The following is a 20,892-nucleotide window of genomic DNA, read 5'->3' on the forward strand; positions in this document are numbered from 1 at the left end:
AGCCGAAGCACTTGAGGAGGACTTCACCCACGCAGAACTAACGCAGGTTATGAAGGACCTGAAAGTAGGGAAAAGCCCCGGACCAGACGGTTTTACCCCGAGGTTCTATAAAAAATGCGGCGGCCAGATAGCAGAACTCATGCTAGCGGCCTTCAACGCGGTCTCCCGGGGCTCCCTCTTCCCCCCTCAGGCACTACAAGCCCATATAGTAGTTATCCTGAAACCAGGAAAGGACCCCTTATCGTGTAATAGTTACAGGCCCATCTCTCTCATCAACAACGACCTTAAAATTTTCTCCAAGATCCTAGCTAATAGACTAAATCCACACATCCCTCAACTGATCCACACGGATCAGGTGGGCTTCGTCCCGGGCAGGGAGGCACGGGATAATACGATTAAAACCTCCTCTCTGATCAACATCGCTCATAGATCAGCTATCCCCCTGTGCCTGCTTGCTGTGGACGCAGAAAAAGCCTTTGACAGGGTAAACTGGAGCTTCATGGAGGAGACGCTGAGGGGGGTGGGCCTGGGACCGAGAATCCTCTCCTGGATTATGGCCTTATATAGTTCCCCTTCCGCCCGTATCAGAATTAACGGAATACTATCAGACTCATTCGAGATCAGGAACGGAACCAGACAGGGCTGCCCCCTATCTCTGACCCTATACATTATAGTAATGGAACCTTTAGCTGAAGCCCTACGAAATAACCCCGACATACAGGGTGTGAAAGACAGAGACCACAAGCTGTCCATCTTCGCGGACGACTTGCTACTATACGTTTCAAACCCCCGGATCAGTCTGCCAGGAATTCTTAGGGAGCTGTCCAGATTTGGGAAGCTCAGTAATTTTAAAATGAACGCACAAAAGTCCGAAATTCTTAATATTACCCTACCATCTCTGGAAATCGACGCATTGAGAGATGCCTTCCCCTTCCAATGGAAAAAGAGTTCCTTGACATACTTAGGGATACAAATCCCAGCTAAATCCTCCCTGACTTACGAACTGAACTATAGCCCCTTATTGACAAAACTGGAGTCGGAGTTAGAGGGGTGGTCCAGGCTGCTACTCTCCTGGTTTGGAAGAATTAACGCATTAAAAATGACCATCTTACCTAGAATCCTGTATGTTTTCCAGACAGTCCCCTGGGACCTCCCAAGACAGTTCTTCACTCGCCTACAGAAACTCATGGGCAGATTTGTCTGGAAAAACTCCCCCCCTAGAATAAGCTACAAGATTTTGACCCGGCCTAAATCCTTGGGAGGGGCAGGACTGCCAGATCTCGAACTATATCACAGGGCGGCGATGGGTAGCTGTATCCTGGATACAATACATCGCACCGGCGAGAAATCTTGGGTGGCCATCGAGTTGGGTCAAAACCACTTCGATCTACGCGGGGCTTTCTGGATCCCGGGTAGGGTAGACTGGAAAAAAGGAGCCACACCCCTCACCCTAAGCCTGATCCAAGCCTGGGCCCACCTCACGAGAGGAGGACAGGTAGTAACGATCCCCGGCCCTCTGACACCCCTGGTAGGGAATCCGCAAATCCCTGCCACAAGATCTAATTCAAATCTGGCTTTTATGCCAAGTAGCCCGACCCCGCGGATCCGGGAGATCGTAGATGCGAATGGGATACGTCCCTTGAACGAACTGAGGGAGGGACCTGGATCAAGGCCAGGAGACTGGATGCAGTACTTCCAGGTGAGAGATTATATAAGGACTCTCAAAGCCCCCGAGTCACTCACGGCGGAGCTCACCCCATTTGAGAAAATATATGTCGACAGCACCCCCCCAACACATGTAGTATCTCTGCTGTATGGGTTGTTGATCAATGAGCGGGCGAAGGGAGTCCTACTGAGATGGGAATCGAAGTGGGAGGAGGAACTGGGAGGCCGGCTCTCCGAAGAACTCTGGACCAAATCCTATACCCTCTCACACAAATTGTCAATATCGGCTAAAGCCCAGGAATTAAATTACAAAATAGTAACTCAATGGTACAGGACCCCGGACAAGCTCCATAGAATCTTCCCGGAAATATCAAACGAGTGCTGGAGGTGCCATTCAGAGGTAGGCACTATGCATCACATATGGTGGAGCTGCCCGATGGTTGCTCCCTTGTGGGGTGATGTTGCCAGACTGTACGGAGCGGTAAATAGATCCCCCTTGGACCTGTCCCCCGAGATCACCCTCCTCTCTATGTTACCAGGCTCTTTATCTCACGCCAAAAAAGGGTTACTGAGACACTTCATCATGGCTATGAGGCATTCCATAGCCCAACACTGGAGACAAGAGGGGGCGATGCCGAGGGTGACCTGGGTGAATGCCCTGGAATCTATTAAATACATGGAGGAACTTGTGAGATCGGACCGAGATCCGAGCCAGACAACAGATGACACACATAGCACATGGAACGTATGGATAGACTTCAAGGGTTCGCCCGCGTTCTCCAGGTGGCTCGAAGAGGGGGCGACTTAGGAGACGGGGACGGAACCCCCTCAGTGGACTGATGGACGGAACTTAGCCTCAGTCTTGACCTTAAGCCAGGCCTGGTACTGGGGTTAACCTTAACATAGTGCTAAGCACTTACCATAACGACACCTTAACCACAACATCTACACGAGAGATGTGGGAACCCAACACCCTACCCCCTACCCACTACCCAAGCCCAACATCCCTAACATCCCTCCCCCCCCCCCTATCCCCTGGCTTCCTTTAAGCCTACTTCTCAACCTGCTCTAATCCACTTTCACATTCTATTCTATATTCTTCTTTATACAGTTTTTTATTTCCACGCATGCTAGGATAGCCCAATACAACAGCTAAAATTTATTTTGATTCTGGTTTAAACTAAAGAGGGCTCTATATTCCTCCCCTCGGGAGGCCCAGCCGATGGGGATGCAGGGCGGATCGCCCACCCGCCTGACGGGTCTCCTCGCGCCTGATCCTCTGGAGGGGTACGCTTAAAGGTAGTTGGTTTCATAGTTGAAGGTTTTATTGACCGTTTAGTTATCTGATGGAAAATAGCAAACAATGTGTCTTTGTATCAGTGCAAGATAAACATCCAACATTATTGTACGTAAACCTGCCAACAATGGAGATACAAGCACGCAACCTGTTACATGTAAAGTTAAACGAATAAACATATTTTGAAACACAAAATCGACAATGAGGTCATAGAATGCAGGTGAGACTTCATAGAATGTGGGTGAGACTTCATAGAATGTGGGCGAGACTTCATAGAATGTGGGCGAGACTTCATAGAATGTGGGCGAGACTTCATAGAATGCGGGCAAGACTTCCTCTTCCTTGGCTCCAAAATTGACCAGGCTGGAGAATCTATGCCACAAATGAAACATAGGATGTCACTGGGGCGAAGCACGATACTAAACATGGATAAAATCTGGAAAAGAAAGGAAATCTGGAAAAGTGGGGATATCGGCAGGATAGCGCAAACCATCATTTTCCCCAGAGCCATGTATGGATGTGAGAGCTGGACTGTGAGGGAAGCTGATAGAAGGAGGATTGATGCGTTTGAGCTGTGACATAGTATGTTAGGTCGAAAGGAGACAATGTCCATGCAGTTCAACCTGTTTCAACCCCCCCCCCCCTCCCATGTTGATCCAGAGGAAGGCAAAAAAAAACAACAATGAAGCAGAAGCCAACTTACTCCATTTGGAGGAAAAATCCCTTCCGACTCCATAATAGCAGTCAGAATAATCCTGGATCAATGTTTGAAAGTTCCCACCTTACTCCAAGACCCGGATCAACAACCCCGCTGGTTATTTAATGACTATATCCTGTAATATCACTCTAGAAAGACATCTAGTCCCTCTTATACTCCTCTATGGATTTTGCCATCACCACATCCTCAGGCAGAGAGTTCCACAGTCTAACTGCTCTTACAGTAAAGAACCCTTTTCTGTGTTGGTGATGAAACCTGCTTTCCTCTAGACATACAGGATGCCCTCTTGTTACCATCGCGGTCCTGGGTATAAACAGATCCTGGGAGAGATCCTTGTATTGTCCCCTCATGTATTTATACATGGTTATTTGATCACCCCTTAGCCGTCTTTTTTCCAGGGTAAATAATCCCAATTTGGATAGCCTCTCTTGGTATTCCAGTCCCTTCATTCCATGTATTAGTTTAGTTGCCCTTTTTGAACCCCCTCCAGCACTGTGACATCTTTCCTGAGCACCGGTGACCAGAACTGTGCACAGTATTCCATGTGAGGCCTGACAAGTGCCTTATATAGTGGAAGGATAATGTTCTCGTCCCTCACCCCTATACCTCTTTTAATGCACCACCAGACTCTATTGACTGTGGTGCTGGCGAAAGCTGCGGTGTACGTCCTGGAGAAGTCCTGAATCGTAAGACCCAATATATCACAAGATGACCGGGCTCAGGCTCACGGATTTTGGCCATATAATGCGAGCAGAGGAGCTAGAAAAATCTATAATGCTTGGACAGATCAGAGGCAAAAGAAGACCGGGCTGCCAAAGAACACGATGGCTGATACTGGCAGAGCGGATACTGGCATGGATATCACACAACTGAAGGAAGCCGTGCAAAAGCGAAAACCATGAAGAGAGCTCACCTTTAGGGTCGCCGAGGGTCGTAAACGGTTAAACGGCGAACAACAACAACAATTATTAATCAGTTCTTACCACAGCATTAGTATGTAGTTGTGGTAATAATACTATCGGGGTGCGTTCACACGGGCGAGTTACTCATGTGAGTTTTGGGCACTGCGAGACGCACAAAGCTCGCACTGAAACAAATCATTGTTTTACTGGGTCTGCTTACTTGTGCAATTTTTCCCTCGCAGCGATGTGAGAATCTGCAGAAACTTTGCTCATTGCTTCCAATGGGTGAGAAAAAACTTGCTTCGCACTCACATGTACATTCGAGTTTATGGGCGATTTCTAATTTTTCCTATTAAAAATACATGCGAATTTTGAAAAATCACTCGTTTAATGACGCCATTCTCTCGCAAATCGCAGCGTTTTCGCACTGAACATCACAATTTTACAAGCACAATACCGGTTGGAGTTTCTCGCCCGTGTGCATGCACTCATAGGGACCTTTCATAGCGAATGGAATATTCTGCAACAGCGCTATGGAATCTGCCCTCCTGCAGAGCATTCAGCCCCACAATCTGCCAACGTGTGGATTCTGATGGAAATTCTGCTTAAAAATGTGCAATACTGCAGACTTAAACCTGCCAGTCACAGCCGGCTCCTGCTGCAGATGGCACGAGCTCAGCTTCTAAACCTTTGCCATGGACATACGTACCAGCCTCCCCGGACGTAAACTTACATCATATAGTGTTAAGGGGTTAGATGTCCCAATTGGGGCTTAGATGTCTCAAATGGCCCCGCTGTGATAACATTTCGGGGGTGCCATCCAGATGTCATGGCAGCCTGGGCACTGGAAAGCCCCTAGGGCTGCCATGATCATTTGCCTATTAAAGATGTGCCCGTAGCCTGTGGCATTCCTTTAAAAGGAAGCTTGTTGAACCATAGTATAATGCGATACTACTATAGCGTCAAAGGATCACAAGTAAATGTCCCCTATGGGGACTAATTAAAAAAAAGGAACATAAAGATTTTTTTAATTATTATAAAAATAAAAAATATTAAAATAAAAAAACCTTTTCCCAGTTTGTCCCGTCTGAAACATAAAAAAATCACTATTAGTAGTAGTAGTAGTAGAAGAAGTGGTGGTATAAGAATTATCAGTAGTAACATAACTATTAGTAGTATGAGTAGTCTGACTGTTATCAGCAGTTGTAGTAGCAGTATGAGTGTTAATCAGTAGCAGTATGTGTTAGGGTGTGCTGCTGGGATCTGTTGTTCCATATGGGTTTTCAGCAGCGCAGCCCCCACAGGTGGGGGTTGATTGAGCTGGCTGGGTGTGGCTTTCTCCAGACAGCCAATCCCTCAGGTCTGCTGCTCATATATACCAGCTCCTCTGCTAGAGGCTGCTGGTCTTTCCTCTTTATGCTCAGTGTGAACAGTGCCATGTTCCTACATGTCTATGCATGTGCCAGACGTGTGGTGTGAAGCGTCCTTTTTAGGGTGCATGGTGTTCTGTGTTGTAAGCAAACCCCTGGCATGTTGGTGTGAACTGCGTTCAGTTCTGCTGCGTTTCGTTTGTCATCTAGGTAGGTCTCTAGGTCCCAGTGCAGGGCCGTCCCTGTCAGCAGCCAGGTTTCATGTGGAAGTTGTCTCATTATAGTAGGGATCTGCGAGACGAGGACCCATGAAGGGCTCGCGGACTTAAAGGGGTTGTCCCGCGAAAGCAAGTGGGGTTATACACTTCTGTATGGCCATTTTAATGCACTTTGTAATGTACATTGTGCATTAATTATGAGCCATACAGAAGTTATCAGAAGTTATTCACTTACCTGTTCCGTTGCTAGCGTCCTCGTTTCCATGGAGCCATCTAATTTTCAGCGTCTAATCGCCGGATTACCTTCACCAGGTAAGTAAGAAGTCACCGGAGCGCGGGGATTCAGGTAAGCACTATTCCGTTTTCTTTTTTAACCCCTGCATCGGGTTTGTCTCGCGCCGAACGGGGGGGCTATTGAAAAAAAAAACCCCGTTTCGGCGCGGGACAACCCCTTTAAGTATCTTGGCCAAAATATGAACCAATACCTCCTATCGTATCTATTTACACCTATTTATGTGTGCAGGTATGCTTGGCCGTGTTTTGGGCATTTGTTAGTCAGTGTGTTATGTCGGTCCAGGAGTCCAGGTCACAGTTTTCCGAGTTTCGCCAGTCTGCCAGTATGAAGTACACTCCGCGGTTCATGTCCCAGTTTGACGTAACAGTATGAGTATTATTAATAGTAGCAGGATGAGTATTATCAGTAGTAGTATGATTACACTGTGCAACAAATTTTTAAAAAATTTTCGTAGATGAGAGTACCGTATATACTCGAGTATTAGCCGACCCAAGTATAAGCCGAGTCAATAAGTTTTACCACAAAAAACTGGGAAAGCTTATTGACTCGAGTATAAGCCTAGCTATACCCGCCGGCTCCATTGAGCACAAAATGAAACCCCTAGATGTGAGAGCATCCAGGGGTTTCACATTCAAAAATACCAATGTCGCAGCTAGACGTAAGCATTTTTAGCATGTCTACAGTGAGAAAAGAGCGGATTCTTGCAATGTTCTTGAGTAGTTGTAGTATGAGTATTATCAGTAGTACTTGTAGTATGAGTATTATCAGTAGGAGTAGTAATGACTATTATCAGTAGTAGTTGTAGTATGAGTATTATCAGCAGTAGTAGTAGTATGAGTATTATCAGTAGTAGTTGTAGTAGGAGTATTATCAGTAGATGTTGTAGTATGAGTATTATCAGCAGTAGTAGTAGTATGAGTATTATCAGTAGTAGTTGTAGTATGAGTATTATCAGTAGTAGTAGTAGTAGGAGTATTATTATCAGTAGTAGTTGTAGTATGAGTATTATCAGCAGTAGTAGTAGTATGAGTATTATCAGTAGTAGTTGTAGTATGAGTATTATCAGTAGATGTTGTAGTATGAGTATTATCAGCAGTAGTAGTAGTATGAGTATTATCAGTAGTAGTTGTAGTATGAGTATTATGAGTAGTAGTAGTAGTAGGAGTATTATCAGTAGTAGTAGTAGTATGAGTATTATCAGCAGTAGTAGTAGTATGAGTATTATCAGTAGTAGTTGTAGTATGAGTATTATCAGTAGTAGTAGTATGAGTATTATCAGTGGTAGTTGTAGTATGAGTATTATCAGCAGCAGTAGTAGTAGTAGGAGTATTATCAGCAGTAGTAGTAGTATTAGTATGAGTATTATCAGTAGTAGTTGTAGTATGAGTATTATCAGCAGTAGTAGTAGTATGAGTATTATCAGTAGTAGTTGTAGTAGGAGTATTATCAGTAGAAGTTGTAGTATGAGTATTATCAGCAGTAGTAGTAGTATGAGTATTATCAGTAGTAGTTGTAGTATGAGTATTATCAGTAGTAGTAGTAGTAGGAGTATTATCAGTAGTAGTAGTAGTATGAGTATTATCAGCAGTAGTAGTAGTATGAGTATTATCAGTAGTAGTTGTAGTATGAGTATTATCAGTAGTAGTAGTATGAGTATTATCAGTAGTAGTTGTAGTATGAGTATTATCAGCAGCAGTAGTAGTAGTATGAGTATTATCAGTAGTAGTAGTAGTAGTAGTATGAGTATTATCAGTAGTAGTTGTAGTATGAGTATTATCAGCAGTAGTAGTAGTAGTATGAGTATTATCAGTAGTAGTAGCAGTTGTAGTATGAGTATTATCAGTAGTAGTAGTAGTAGTAGTATGAGTATTATCAGTAGTAGTTGTAGTATGAGTATTATCAGTAGTAGTAGTAGTATGAGTATTATCAGTAGTAGTTGTAGTATGAGTATTATCAGTAGTAGTTGTAGTAGGAGTATTATCAGTAGAAGTTGTAGTATGAGTATTATCAGCAGTAGTAGTAGTATGAGTATTATCAGTAGTAGTTGTAGTATGAGTATTATCAGTAGATGTTGTAGTATGAGTATTATCAGCAGTAGTAGTAGTATGAGTATTATCAGTAGTAGTTGTAGTATGAGTATTATCAGTAGTAGTAGTAGTAGGAGTATTATCAGTAGTAGTAGTAGTATGAGTATTATCAGCAGTAGTAGTAGTATGAGTATTATCAGTAGTAGTTGTAGTATGAGTATTATCAGTAGTAGTAGTATGAGTATTATCAGTAGTAGTTGTAGTATGAGTATTATCAGCAGCAGTAGTAGTAGTATGAGTATTATCAGTAGTAGTAGTAGTAGTAGTATGAGTATTATCAGTAGTAGTTGTAGTATGAGTATTATCAGCAGTAGTAGTAGTATGAGTATTATCAGTAGTAGTAGTAGTTGTAGTATGAGTATTATCAGTAGTAGTAGTAGTAGTAGTAGTATGAGTATTATCAGTAGTAGTTGTAGTATGAGTATTATCAGTAGTAGTAGTAGTATGAGTATTATCAGTAGTAGTTGTAGTATGAGTATTATCAGTAGTAGTTGTAGTAGGAGTATTATCAGTAGAAGTTGTAGTATGAGTATTATCAGCAGTAGTAGTAGTATGAGTATTATCAGTAGTAGTTGTAGTATGAGTATTATCAGTAGTAGTAGTAGTATGAGTATTATCAGTAGTAGTAGTAGTATGAGTATTATCAGCAGTAGTAGTAGTATGAGTATTATCAGTAGTAGTTGTAGTATGAGTATTATCAGTAGTAGTAGTATGAGTATTATCAGTAGTAGTTGTAGTATGAGTATTATCAGCAGCAGTAGTAGTAGTATGAGTATTATCAGTAGTAGTTGTAGTATGAGTATTATCAGTAGTAGTAGTAGTAGTATAAGTATTATCAGCGGTACCACCTGTATTACCATTATTACTGTCCTTTATATCAGTGATAGCAGTTACTTCTCATGTTATTGTCTCATGTTACAGTCTAGTATTATAGTGATGGCAGTAAGTCTGCACCTCATTATTAGCAGTATAAAATATCAGTAGCAGTAATACTGTGAGTATTATCAGTAGGAGTTGTAGTATGAGTATTATCAGTAGGAGTTGTAGCATGAGTATTATCAGTAGTAGTTGTAGTATGAGTATTATCAGTAGTAGTAGTAGTATGAGTATTATCAGTAGTAGTTGTAGTATGAGTATTATCAGTAGTAGTTGTAGTAGGAGTATTATCAGTAGAAGTTGTAGTATGAGTATTATCAGCAGTAGTAGTAGTATGAGTATTATCAGTAGTAGTTGTAGTATGAGTATTATCAGTAGTAGTAGTAGTATGAGTATTATCAGTAGTAGTAGTAGTATGAGTATTATCAGCAGTAGTAGTAGTATGAGTATTATCAGTAGTAGTTGTAGTATGAGTATTATCAGTAGTAGTAGTATGAGTATTATCAGTAGTAGTTGTAGTATGAGTATTATCAGCAGCAGTAGTAGTAGTATGAGTATTATCAGTAGTAGTTGTAGTATGAGTATTATCAGTAGTAGTAGTAGTAGTATAAGTATTATCAGCGGTACCACCTGTATTACCATTATTACTGTCCTTTATATCAGTGATAGCAGTTACTTCTCATGTTATTGTCTCATGTTACAGTCTAGTATTATAGTGATGGCAGTAAGTCTGCACCTCATTATTAGCAGTATAAAATATCAGTAGCAGTAATACTGTGAGTATTATCAGTAGGAGTTGTAGTATGAGTATTATCAGTAGGAGTTGTAGTATGAGTATTATCAGTAGTAGTTGTAGTATGAGTATTATCAGTAGGAGTAGTAATGACTATTATCAGTAGAAGTTGTAGTATGACTATTATCAGTAGTAGTTGTAGTATGAGTATTATCAGTAGTAGTTGTAGTATGAGTATTATCAGTAGGAGTATAAATGAGTATTATCAGTAGTAGTTGTAGTATGAGCATTATCAGTAACTGGATATGTATAAGCAGTACTACTGTCCTTTATATCAGTGATAGCAGTTACTCTTTACCTTATTATTAGTAGTAATGACTATTATCAGTAGAAGTTGTAGTATGACTATTATCAGTAGTAGTTGTAGTATGAGTATTATCAGTAGGAGTAGTAATGAGTATTATCAGTAGAAGTTGTAGTACGACTATTATCAGCAGTAGTTGTAGTATGATTATTATCAGTAGGAGTAGTAATGAGTATTATCAGTAGAAGTTGTAGTATGACTATTATCAGCAGTAGCATTTGTATAGCCACTACTACTTTCCGTTATATCAGTGACAGCAATTACTCTTCCTCTTATTATTAGCAGTATAGAACATTATCAGTAGTAGTGTGACTATTATCAGTGGTAGTAGTAGTATGGGTATCATCAGTAGCAGTTGTAGTAAGAGGATCATCAGTAGTAGTAATAGTATGACTGTTATCAGTAGCACTTGTATAATCAGTAGTCGTGTGACAGTGGTAGTACTATGGGTATTATGAGTAGCAGTTGTAGTACAAGTATTATCAGTTGTAGTAGTAGTATTAGCAGTAGTAGTAATAGTATGAGTATTATCGGTAGCATTTGTAGTATGATTATTATCAGTAATACTGGTAGTATGACTATTATCAGTTGTAGTTGTAGTATTAGTATTATCAGTAGTAGTAATACTATGAGTATTATTAGTTGCAGTATTTGTATACTTTCCTTTAGATCAGTGATAGCAGTTACTCTTCATCTTATTATTACCCATATGGAATATTAGTAGTGTGACTATTATCAGTGGAAGTAGGAGTATGGATATAATTAGTAGCAGTTTTAGTATGAGTATTATCAGTTGTGGTATTAGTAGTATGAGTATCATCAGTAGTAGTAATAGTGTGACGATTATCAGCAGTAGTAGTAGTATGACTATTATCAGAAGTAGTATGGGTATAATTAGTAGCAGTTGTAGTATGAGTATTATCAGTTGTGGTATTAGTGGTATGAGTATCATCAGTAGTAGTAATAGTATTACTATTATCAGCAGTAGTATGGGTATTATATTATTATTATTAGTAGTAGTAGTAGTGGTATGGCTATTATCAGTAGTAGTATGAGTATTATATTAGTAGTAGTAGTAGTAGTAGTATGGCTATTATCAGTAGTAGTATGAGTATTATCAATACTAGTTGTAGTGTGACTATTATTACTATTAGCAGCAGTATGGGTATTATCAGTAGCAGTTGTAGTATGACTATTCAGCAGTAGGATGTATATACATAACCATTATTACCGTCCCTTCTATCAGTGACAGCAGTTACTCTTCATCTTAGCATTAGCAGTATAGGATATTACCAGTAATAGTAGTATGAGTATTATCAGTTATAGTAGTATGAGTATTATGAGCAGTAGGATGTATATAACCAGTATTACCATTTTCTATATCAGTGGTTACTCTTCACCTTATTATTAGTAGTACAGAATATTATCAGTAGTAATTTTAGTATGACTATTACCAGTAGTTGTAGTATGAGTATTATCAGCAGTTGGATATTTATGGCCACTATTATCCTCCTTTATGACAGTAGTTACTCTTTACCTTATAATTAGCAGTATAGGAATATTATCAGTAGTAGTAATATATGAGTATTATCAGTAGCAGTTGTAGTATGAGTAGTATGAGCAGTAGGATGTGTATAAGCATTATTACCGTCCTTTCTATCAGTGACAGCAGTTACACTTCATCTTAGCATTAGCAGTAGTAATTGTACGGTAGTATGACTATTACCAGTAGTTGTAGTATGAGTATTATCAGCGGTTGGATATGTATAGCCACTATTACTCTCCTTTATATCAGTAGTTACTCTTTACCTTATTATTATTAACAGTATAGAATATTATCAGTAGTAGTAATATGTGAGTATTATCAGTAGCAGTAATATATGAGTATTATCACTAGTAGTTGTAGTATGAGTAGTATCAGTAACAGTAGTATGAGTATTATCAGCAGTTGGATATGTATAGCCACTATTACTCTCCTTTATATCAGTAGCTACTCTTTACCTTATTATTAACAGTATAGAATATTATCAGTAGTAGTAATATGTGAGTATTATCAGTAGTAGTAATATAGGAGTATTATCAGTAGCAGTAATATATGAGTATTATCAGTAGTAGTTGTAGTATCAGTAACAGTAGTATGAGTATAATCAGCAGTTGGATATGTATAGCCACTATTACCCTCCTCTATGACAGTAGTTACTCTTTACCTTATTATTAGCAGTATAGAATATTATCAGTAGCAGTAATATATGAGTGTTATCAGTAGCAGTTGTATTATGAGTAGTATCAGCAGTAGGATGTGTATAAGCATTATTACCGTCCTTTATATCAGTGGTTACTCTTCACCTTGCTTGTAGTCTTATAATATTGCATTGCAATCCTCAGGCTCATCCCGAAGACTCCACAGACCCCCATCTGAGGACCATAAGGGTCCCACCCCTCCTTACACCTGCAGACCCCCTCACCTCTGCTGGAGGGGGCTGCTGACCTGGGACATTCTTGATATAGATACCCCCTTTCCCTCCCCTACATACACACTAGCACTCCACCTGTACCCCCCTCTATTCCATCCTTGTGGGGGGCTCTCTTCCACCTGCTGGAATGAGCTTTCTTGGAGTCTTCTCCTCAGTTGCGCCTTTGCTTTCCCCTTCTTCTGAGCAGCACATTCAAGACTGAAGGTTCCAGTTGAAGTTTCATTTTTTTCTTGAACATCTGTCACCAAGAAGGAAACCAAAAAGTGACATCACTTCCCCAAAAAGAGGGGACACAGAGTCAGAGAGCAGTGCAGGCTCACACCCAGCCGGCCCCAGCTCTGCTGCAGAACCTCACCTGGACATGGCCTCCTCCTGAGGCTCCTGCAGCACTTGCTCCTCAGCTCCACAGGAGGTGACATGGATTGCACCATCAAGGTAGGTGATGATGGAGCTGCAGGGGAGCCCCAGGAGCCGGACACCATGGACTGCAGCCACCCCCTTCCTTCTTCCCCTGTGACACTCAGCCCTGGGGCGGTTATTCCGAAGCCCCCACTCTTTCCTTTTGGTACCAGATTTCCTCTTCCTTTAGTGGTTCATGTCTCAGCTTAAATAACAACAAGCAAAAAGCTCCAGTTCTAGAGCTCAGAGCTGGGACTCTGCACCACCAGGGGACCAGGATGGGGACCCAGCAGCTGACACTTGGGGGGCTCAGCAGGTCTGGGGGGCAACTACAGCTCCCATCTGCTGTCAATGGACAAAAAAGGGAGGAAGAGTCCCTGGTGCCCAGAATCCTGGGGATGAACAGGTGGGTGATGGAAGGTGCCCAGAGGAAGCGTCATCAGGGGTAGGGGAGAGGAGACCTCACCCCAGAAATGGGAATATACAATAATGACCCCAGGAAGGTGTAATATAGGATTATTGCATATATCTAGAGTTAGGCTATTGATTTAATTATTGCATAAAAATCACAATATTTCTAGGTGTGAATATTTTTGAAAATATTTTTGAATTTTTCTTTTTTGCCTATTTTCAGGTTTTTTTTTCCGGATTCAATAAATGTAAAAAAAATGTTACATTAGGTTATATTGAAACTATATAGTTATCATTTCTATTATTTGCTGTTTTTATTAGTTTACATCATATATATATATATACATATATATATATATATATATATATATATATATATACATATATATATATATGTGTGTGTGTGTGTGTGTGTGTGTATATATATATATATGTGTGTGTGTGTACAGACTCTCAGTATTAGTATTTTTCTTTTGTGTATATATATATATATATATACATACTTGTTTATCTGTATCTCCCAAACAGATACATAGACATTTATAGATAGACTCGCATATGTTTTATTTTAGGTGTTTCTGTTTTTTGATACTTTGTATCTTCTGTGTTTGGTTTCCTTTTGATCACCTTCTTCCGCCCGATACATTATAATTACATCGCAGTTTCTCTGTATTATAGTTCTAATCATTTGCGCTCTCCAGAATGGACTCAGTGCGCCCTTCGTGGTTATAAATTTGGACTTCAGCACTAAAATAATTTGTGTCATCCAGTAAAGCTGAGCAGATCCGCAGCGTCTAGGCGCGAATCTATTCTACAAGCCCATGGGGGAGGAGGATGTCGGTGGCGGTATAGGGTTACGGTATAGTCACATGGGCCATTTCTACCTGCCCGATTTTTGGACAAAAACAAAATTGGACTGCGTTTACACAAATATAAGCGCAGTATTTTACGGGGTCCCACGGGCGGATCTGTAACAAACAATCTGAGCCACAGAAGCTCCAGCAGGTTTACTTTGTCCTGTTTCGTCTTTGGGTCTCCCAGTGAAGTCTATGGATGCGTTTAACAAAATGCATTGCGCTCTCTGATTTGATTGTGATCCGTTTTAAATAGCTGTAACCTTGGGGACCATAAAGAAAAAACTGGTTGTTTTTTGTGTGTAAAAATCTGTAGCAAAGCAGATTAAAAATTGTGTATAAAAAACGCAGAAACACAAAAATCACAAAAAAAGACTGATTCTTCAGCACTGAAAAACTAAACGCCCGCGGGCCAACAGCCTTTAGGTGATTGACTAGAAAAACAAAGATTTCCATCGGTATCTGGAACAGTTTGTCAATTATTCATGATATTTTTTGCAGTTTACATATTTTATGCATTTTTTTGTTTTTACTCGTTTTGTATCACATTTTATATTGCTTTTCTATATCTTTGTATTCTCTCCGTATTCCTTTTCTTGCTTATAAAGCTCCATCATTTTCATTTCATTGTTTATATATTTCTTTTCTTCTTCGTTTATTTTCATCTTTGGCTTTTTTTTATATGTATTTGTGTTATTGCTATTTTCATGTCTTTTTATTTTTACATTTAGTTATTTTACGTTTATGCGTTATTTCTTTTTTATTACATATGATTTTCATTTATCTTTAGTTATTTATGTTTTTTATTTATTTTTATGCATTTTTTACTTCTTTTGTATTATATTTTCGTATTATACTTTATATATTTATCATTAGATGTTATTTCTTTTATTTTCTGTCTTGTTTTTCTTTATTTAATCAATTTAGTTTGTTCATTATTTGTGCATTTATTGTTTTATTTTATATACATTTTAATACCTTACTTTTATTTTTTACCTTTGTTTTATTTTGTGTATTACTACCTTATTTTAAATTTTTTTTGTCTTTAGTTATTTGTGCATTTTACTCATTCTATACTTTTTATTTATTTTCTTTATAATTAGTCGTTTTTCAAGTTATTTTGTTTCTTGTTCTAAAAAACGATCCCAAATAATGTAACTGTAGTTTTATAAAGCCTATAGGAATCTAGACATGAATATATACCCTGTTTCCCTGAAAATAAGACATACCCTAAAAATAAGACATAGCATGATTTTCCAGAATTTTTGAGGATGCAAAATGATTTTTCAGGCTTTTTGAGGATGCTTGAAGTATAAGCCCTACTCCAAAATTAAGCCCTGCTAACAGTTAATTTAAAAAGTCAATTTAAATAGTGTCCAGGCAGCTATACATGTAAAAAAGTTAAACCTTTTTGAACAAAAATTAATATGACACTGTCTTATTTTCAGGGAAACACGATAGTATCTACCGCTGACCTCCATATTAGTCCAAATGACGAATATATTCTGCAACGCTTGTCTCCAACCCTCTTAGTTTGGCGAGACTCTAACTCGCAGTGTGCTGCTGCCAGGGCATGCTGAGGGTTGTAGTTGTAGCAGAGCTGGAGAGCAGATAGGTTGTACATGAGAGTATATTGGATGCAGTGATGCATTTAATGACAGATACAAGTCACATAAGGGACCTTTCACACATGAGCGAGACACACCTAAAGACGCGCCTTAATGTGCTGCTCCAGACTTCTGCTCCATAACCGGCAGTGGATTTTGGCGCAGAATTTTCTGCGTCTTTACATGCGCCTTACGGAAATATTCTGTACTTATGAAAGCTCCCTATACATTATAGTAGATGCGGACTAGAAACATTATGAACATTGACGAATTTTCCAGATAGCTGGACTCTTCTGGAGCTTACGGAGGTGATTAGTGGGGTCAGTGAGGGTTCGGGATAGTTCTATAGACAACCCTGCTTACAGTTTTTCTTAGGTGTTGTATATGAGGAAGCTGCTGTTTCCGCAAAGAGCAGCAAATTCAGAAAAGGAGGAGTTAACCCTTTGGGGAGAGAATTGCTTCACAAATACAGATGAAGCAGAGCTGAGTATGTCATTAAGGTTATGCAATATATACAATGGCAGAATTGTGATATCAAGAGTTGCACCGAACCGCATACTCAGCTCAGCTACATCTCTCTATTGTTTTACCATAATAACGCAGGAAAACGTAAAACCACATCGAATTATTACAGATTTATTGACTTATTGCAGATAACAAACTCAGCTCTGCTATGTTTCCATATTGCAGTGCCTTATTAGGCTTGCATAATAATGCCAGATGTAAAAACCTCATATAATAAAGGCTCATTTCTGGAGTCCCGGCTTATGACAAACTCAGTACTGCTACATCTCCATATTGTAGCACAGAAGAGGGTACTTAATGTGTTACTTTATGGAGTAACAATATAGCAGAACTGACTTTGTCATTTAACTCTTTGGCGTTTTGCAAGTAGCACATTGTGACAACTGAACGGATAATGCAGCAGGCTTTACCTGCAGTCCTATGTAAACACCACATAGAAAAATTGCTGATATCTTGAGTTGTGCCACATGACAAAGTCAGCTCTGCACGTCTCCATATTTCATTCCCTTATTAGGCTTTCATAATAATACAGGAAGATGTAAGACTGCATATTATCATTTCTTGAGTTGTGGCTTTCTACTGTATATTAGACCAGAAGATACAAAATCAGTTATATAATGTAGTATTTTGTAGAGGAGTGATGTAGCAGAGCTGACTTTGTCATTTAACTCTTTGGGACTTTGCAAGTAGTACATTGTGATAACTGAATTGATAACGCAGTAGGTTTTACCTGCAGTCCTATGTAAAACCACATAGAACAAATGCTGATATCTTGAGTTGTGCCACATGACAAACTCAGCAGCGTTCCATCTCCATATTAGGTATCTATAATAATGCAAGATGTTGTATGAAACTTCTTGAACTGTCATTGAACTTCTTGAAACAGTGTCATTAGTACATTGTGATACCCGGTATGATTTACCTGCAGCCCTGTGTAAAACCACATCTTATACCTACATGCTGACATCTCGAGTCGTGTAACAGGACCAACCCAGCTCTGCTACATCATTATGCAAGTGAGGCTTTCTGATACTGCTAGAATATACTTCATTGCTCTAGCTGAGTCAGAAAATATCAAGTATAAAACCCGCGACCTGCGTGTTACGTAACTGCGCCTTTTTCCCATTCGTCCCTGAAAGTTGTCATTCGTTGGCAATACTGCGCCGTCTCACCCACTAAACATGGCGGTCATATCTGTCACGCAATTTAGGAGACTTATATTATACCCCCATGCCACCGTTTAGTTCACAGTGACAGGTGACACGGGATTATCTAGTTTCAACCCGGCTGTGCGGCGGTCACCATTGCTGCGGCTGCCGGTGCTGAGACCCCAGATGTTGTATCACTGTAGGTTGGTGTCAGTGTTGTGTAACCTTCCATCTACTGAAACTGCTTACACAAGACTGCGCTATTAACCCTTCTCCTGCTGCAGTGAAGTATATAGGCAGAGTACATATACAAGAAAAAATAAGAATCCCGCAGCGGGTCCCTCCTTTCCCGCAGGCATGAGGCTAAAAAGTAAGCATTACTTACCTGTCCGGACGCTGCGGATCTGCCCTCCGTTGCGGCCGGATCTTCTTTCTTCGGCCCGGCGGATGTGCTCAGCACGACGGCAGCGTGCCGCACGCATGTGCCGTACACTCCGTTTTTTTTTTAACTCCTGCTCTCCCGCGCCGCAGAGCAGGAATTCAGCTGTGGGTGTGCCACAGATCCGGACGGCTTCCATAGGCTTTAATAGAAGCCTGCGGGAGCCGTCCCCGCGGGAGACCCGCACTAAAATGGAGCATGCTGCGGGTGTTTTCCCGCACACGCAATCCGTGCCTGAAGGGAAAATGACATCCGCAGGTATTTAACTACCTGCGGGTGTCCAATGCATCCCTATGGGGTGGCGATCACGCATGCGGGTGACCCGCTGCGGATCTGTCCCCGTGGACATCAGGCCTTATACCGTTCATGTCTTTACTGTAATCATTAGTGTTGGGAGAGAACGATAATTACTTCTCCAAGAGCTAATTGGCAAAAGGTGTTTTATTGAAGGAGGTGAGATTGGCAGGTGTTTTGCCCATTAAATAAAGGCACAAAAGGCCTGGTTACTGACAATTCTGTTCTTCTCAAGAACTGGTCAGTGTGAGCCATGCGTTGATGTAAGCAACTTCCAGAAGATGTGTTATATAGACAGATGAGGCTACAAAACCTAAAGACCTGAGTGTATGTCAATCCACGGTTATTATCTACAGCTGGAGAACATTCAGGACTGTTCTACTCTCTCCAGGGGCGTCGTGTTAGATCACTCCAAGAGCACAGCGGGCAATCCTGAGAGAGGGGAGAAAGAACCCAAGAACAGCAGAAGACCTACAGAAGATCCTACAGACTGCAGAAACCTCTCTTTGTGTGTCCTCTATTAGAGAAAGACTGAGCAAGAATGGAGATCATGGAAGGAAACAAAGACGAAAGCGGCTGCTGACTAAAAATTACTTTGAGAACTGTGTCATGTGTGCCCAGGACCATCTGGATGTCCTACAAGGCTTCTGGGAAATGTTCTATGGACAGATAAGACAAAAAGTGGAATTTTTTAGCACAAATTTACAATGTGGAGGAAGAAGAACAACACTACACACCAACACCAAAACCTCATCTAACTGTGAAGCTTGGTGGAGGGACATCATGGTTTGAGGCTATGGTACAGAGGACATCGTAGTTTGAGGCTATAGTAGAGGGGGCATCATGGTCTCAGGCTATGAGGCTATGGTGGTGGGGATATCATGGTTTGGAGATATGATGGAGGGAGCATAATGGTTTTGGGCTCTAATGGAGGGGGCATCAGGGTTTTGGTTTGTGATGGAGCAGACATCATAGTTCAGGGCTACAGTAGAGGGGGCATCATGTTTCAGGCTGTGGTGGAGGAGATATGGTTTTGGGCTGTGATGGAGGGGGGGAAACTTGGTTTTGGTTTTTAGTGCAGGGGACTTCAAGGTTCAGGGCTATGATGAAGGAGGCATTGTGGTTTAGGATGGCTTTGCTCCTTAGGGTCTGAAAATCTTTGTGATCACTGAGGGAACAATGGATTCTAAGGTGGATTAGAACATCTCACAGGAGCATGTGAGGGCAGCCATCCATAACCTCAAGATGAAAGGCGTTGCATAATGCACAAGATAATGGTCCAAAAAACACAACTAATCGTCTAAAGAGTTGAGGAACAAGAAGGAGATTTGTGTTTTGGAATGGCCAAGTCAAAGTCCTGACCTTCACTGTATGGAGATGCTTTGGCATAACCTGAAGAGGGCTGTGCACACAAGACATCCCAGAAATACTGATGAACTAAAATGGATTTGCACCGACAAATGGTCCAAAAATCCTCCTCAGTGCTGTACAAATCCTATTTACAACTACAAGAAACATTTGGCAGAAGTAATTGCTGTAGAAGGAGGATCTAAAGGTTATTAAATCCAAGTGTTCACTTACTTTTTCTCTCTGCACTGTGGATGATTACAGTAAAAGACTTGAGTAAAAGTCGGCGTGTTGCCTATAATTGTGACTTAGATACAATCAGACCACATTGCATGAGTAATCAGTGCAGAAATCCAGGGAATTCCAGAGGGTTCACTTACTTTTCCTTGCAACTATGTATAAGGGAGAGAGACTCTAGTGGCAAATAATTGGTTCATGTTTGGGGTGTCTTTTGGGGTCAGAGGCTGGAACCCCCGGAGGACTCTCTGCTCTTCTGGTCTGTTAGTCCATCTTGCTCACACAGATACACATACAGTATACTCACATGCAGAAATATATTCACACGCAGATACTGGCAAACACACAACACATACGTGTACATACACGGATACATAGTTACCTACTTACTTAGGGCGGCTTCACACGAGGCTATGCGCCAAACCTCTCGCCACAACGTATTTGTGCATGATCGAGGTTTAAAGACGTGCATGATCTGCGTGTTGCGTGTGTGCCTGCACATTGCACCGTACTTTTCTCGCATGCAAGGCCGGTTCACCCGTGTGAAGTTAGTTCATGGCTAGTTAAAGTCTAATGAGCCCCAGCTGTCCTCATTCCAAGTGTTTTGTGCAGTGTCGCACCCTTGCCCTTGC

At 40.8% G+C, this 20,892-nt stretch overlaps 1 protein-coding gene and 1 long non-coding RNA gene across 3 annotated transcripts in view; one reads left to right on the plus strand and one right to left on the minus strand.

Moving 5' to 3' along the window:
* Window positions 1–2,978: 2,978 nt before the first annotated feature.
* On the minus strand, window positions 2,979–13,441 carry LOC136631909 (uncharacterized). Its single transcript, XR_010793095.1, has 3 exons — window positions 13,355–13,441; window positions 13,119–13,237; window positions 2,979–3,334 (listed from the first exon to the last, which is right to left on the minus strand). It is a non-coding gene; the product is annotated as an uncharacterized lncRNA (long non-coding RNA).
* Window positions 13,299–20,892, plus strand: part of LOC136631908 (Friend leukemia integration 1 transcription factor-like) — a 54,769-nt gene continuing 47,175 nt past the window's right edge. Inside the window, exon 1 of one of the 2 annotated variants that reach the window (XM_066606386.1) lies at window positions 13,299–13,434. In XM_066606386.1, the coding sequence (XP_066462483.1) occupies window positions 13,417–13,434 (18 nt within the window). In that variant the 5' untranslated portion in view covers window positions 13,299–13,416. Of the gene's footprint in view, window positions 13,435–13,589; window positions 13,805–20,892 lie in introns of those variants that run through there. The other variant, XM_066606387.1, reaches the window with a different exon arrangement.

This window comes from Eleutherodactylus coqui, chromosome 6 (assembly GCF_035609145.1).
Source record: "Eleutherodactylus coqui strain aEleCoq1 chromosome 6, aEleCoq1.hap1, whole genome shotgun sequence".
Taxonomy (NCBI): domain Eukaryota; kingdom Metazoa; phylum Chordata; class Amphibia; order Anura; family Eleutherodactylidae; genus Eleutherodactylus; species Eleutherodactylus coqui.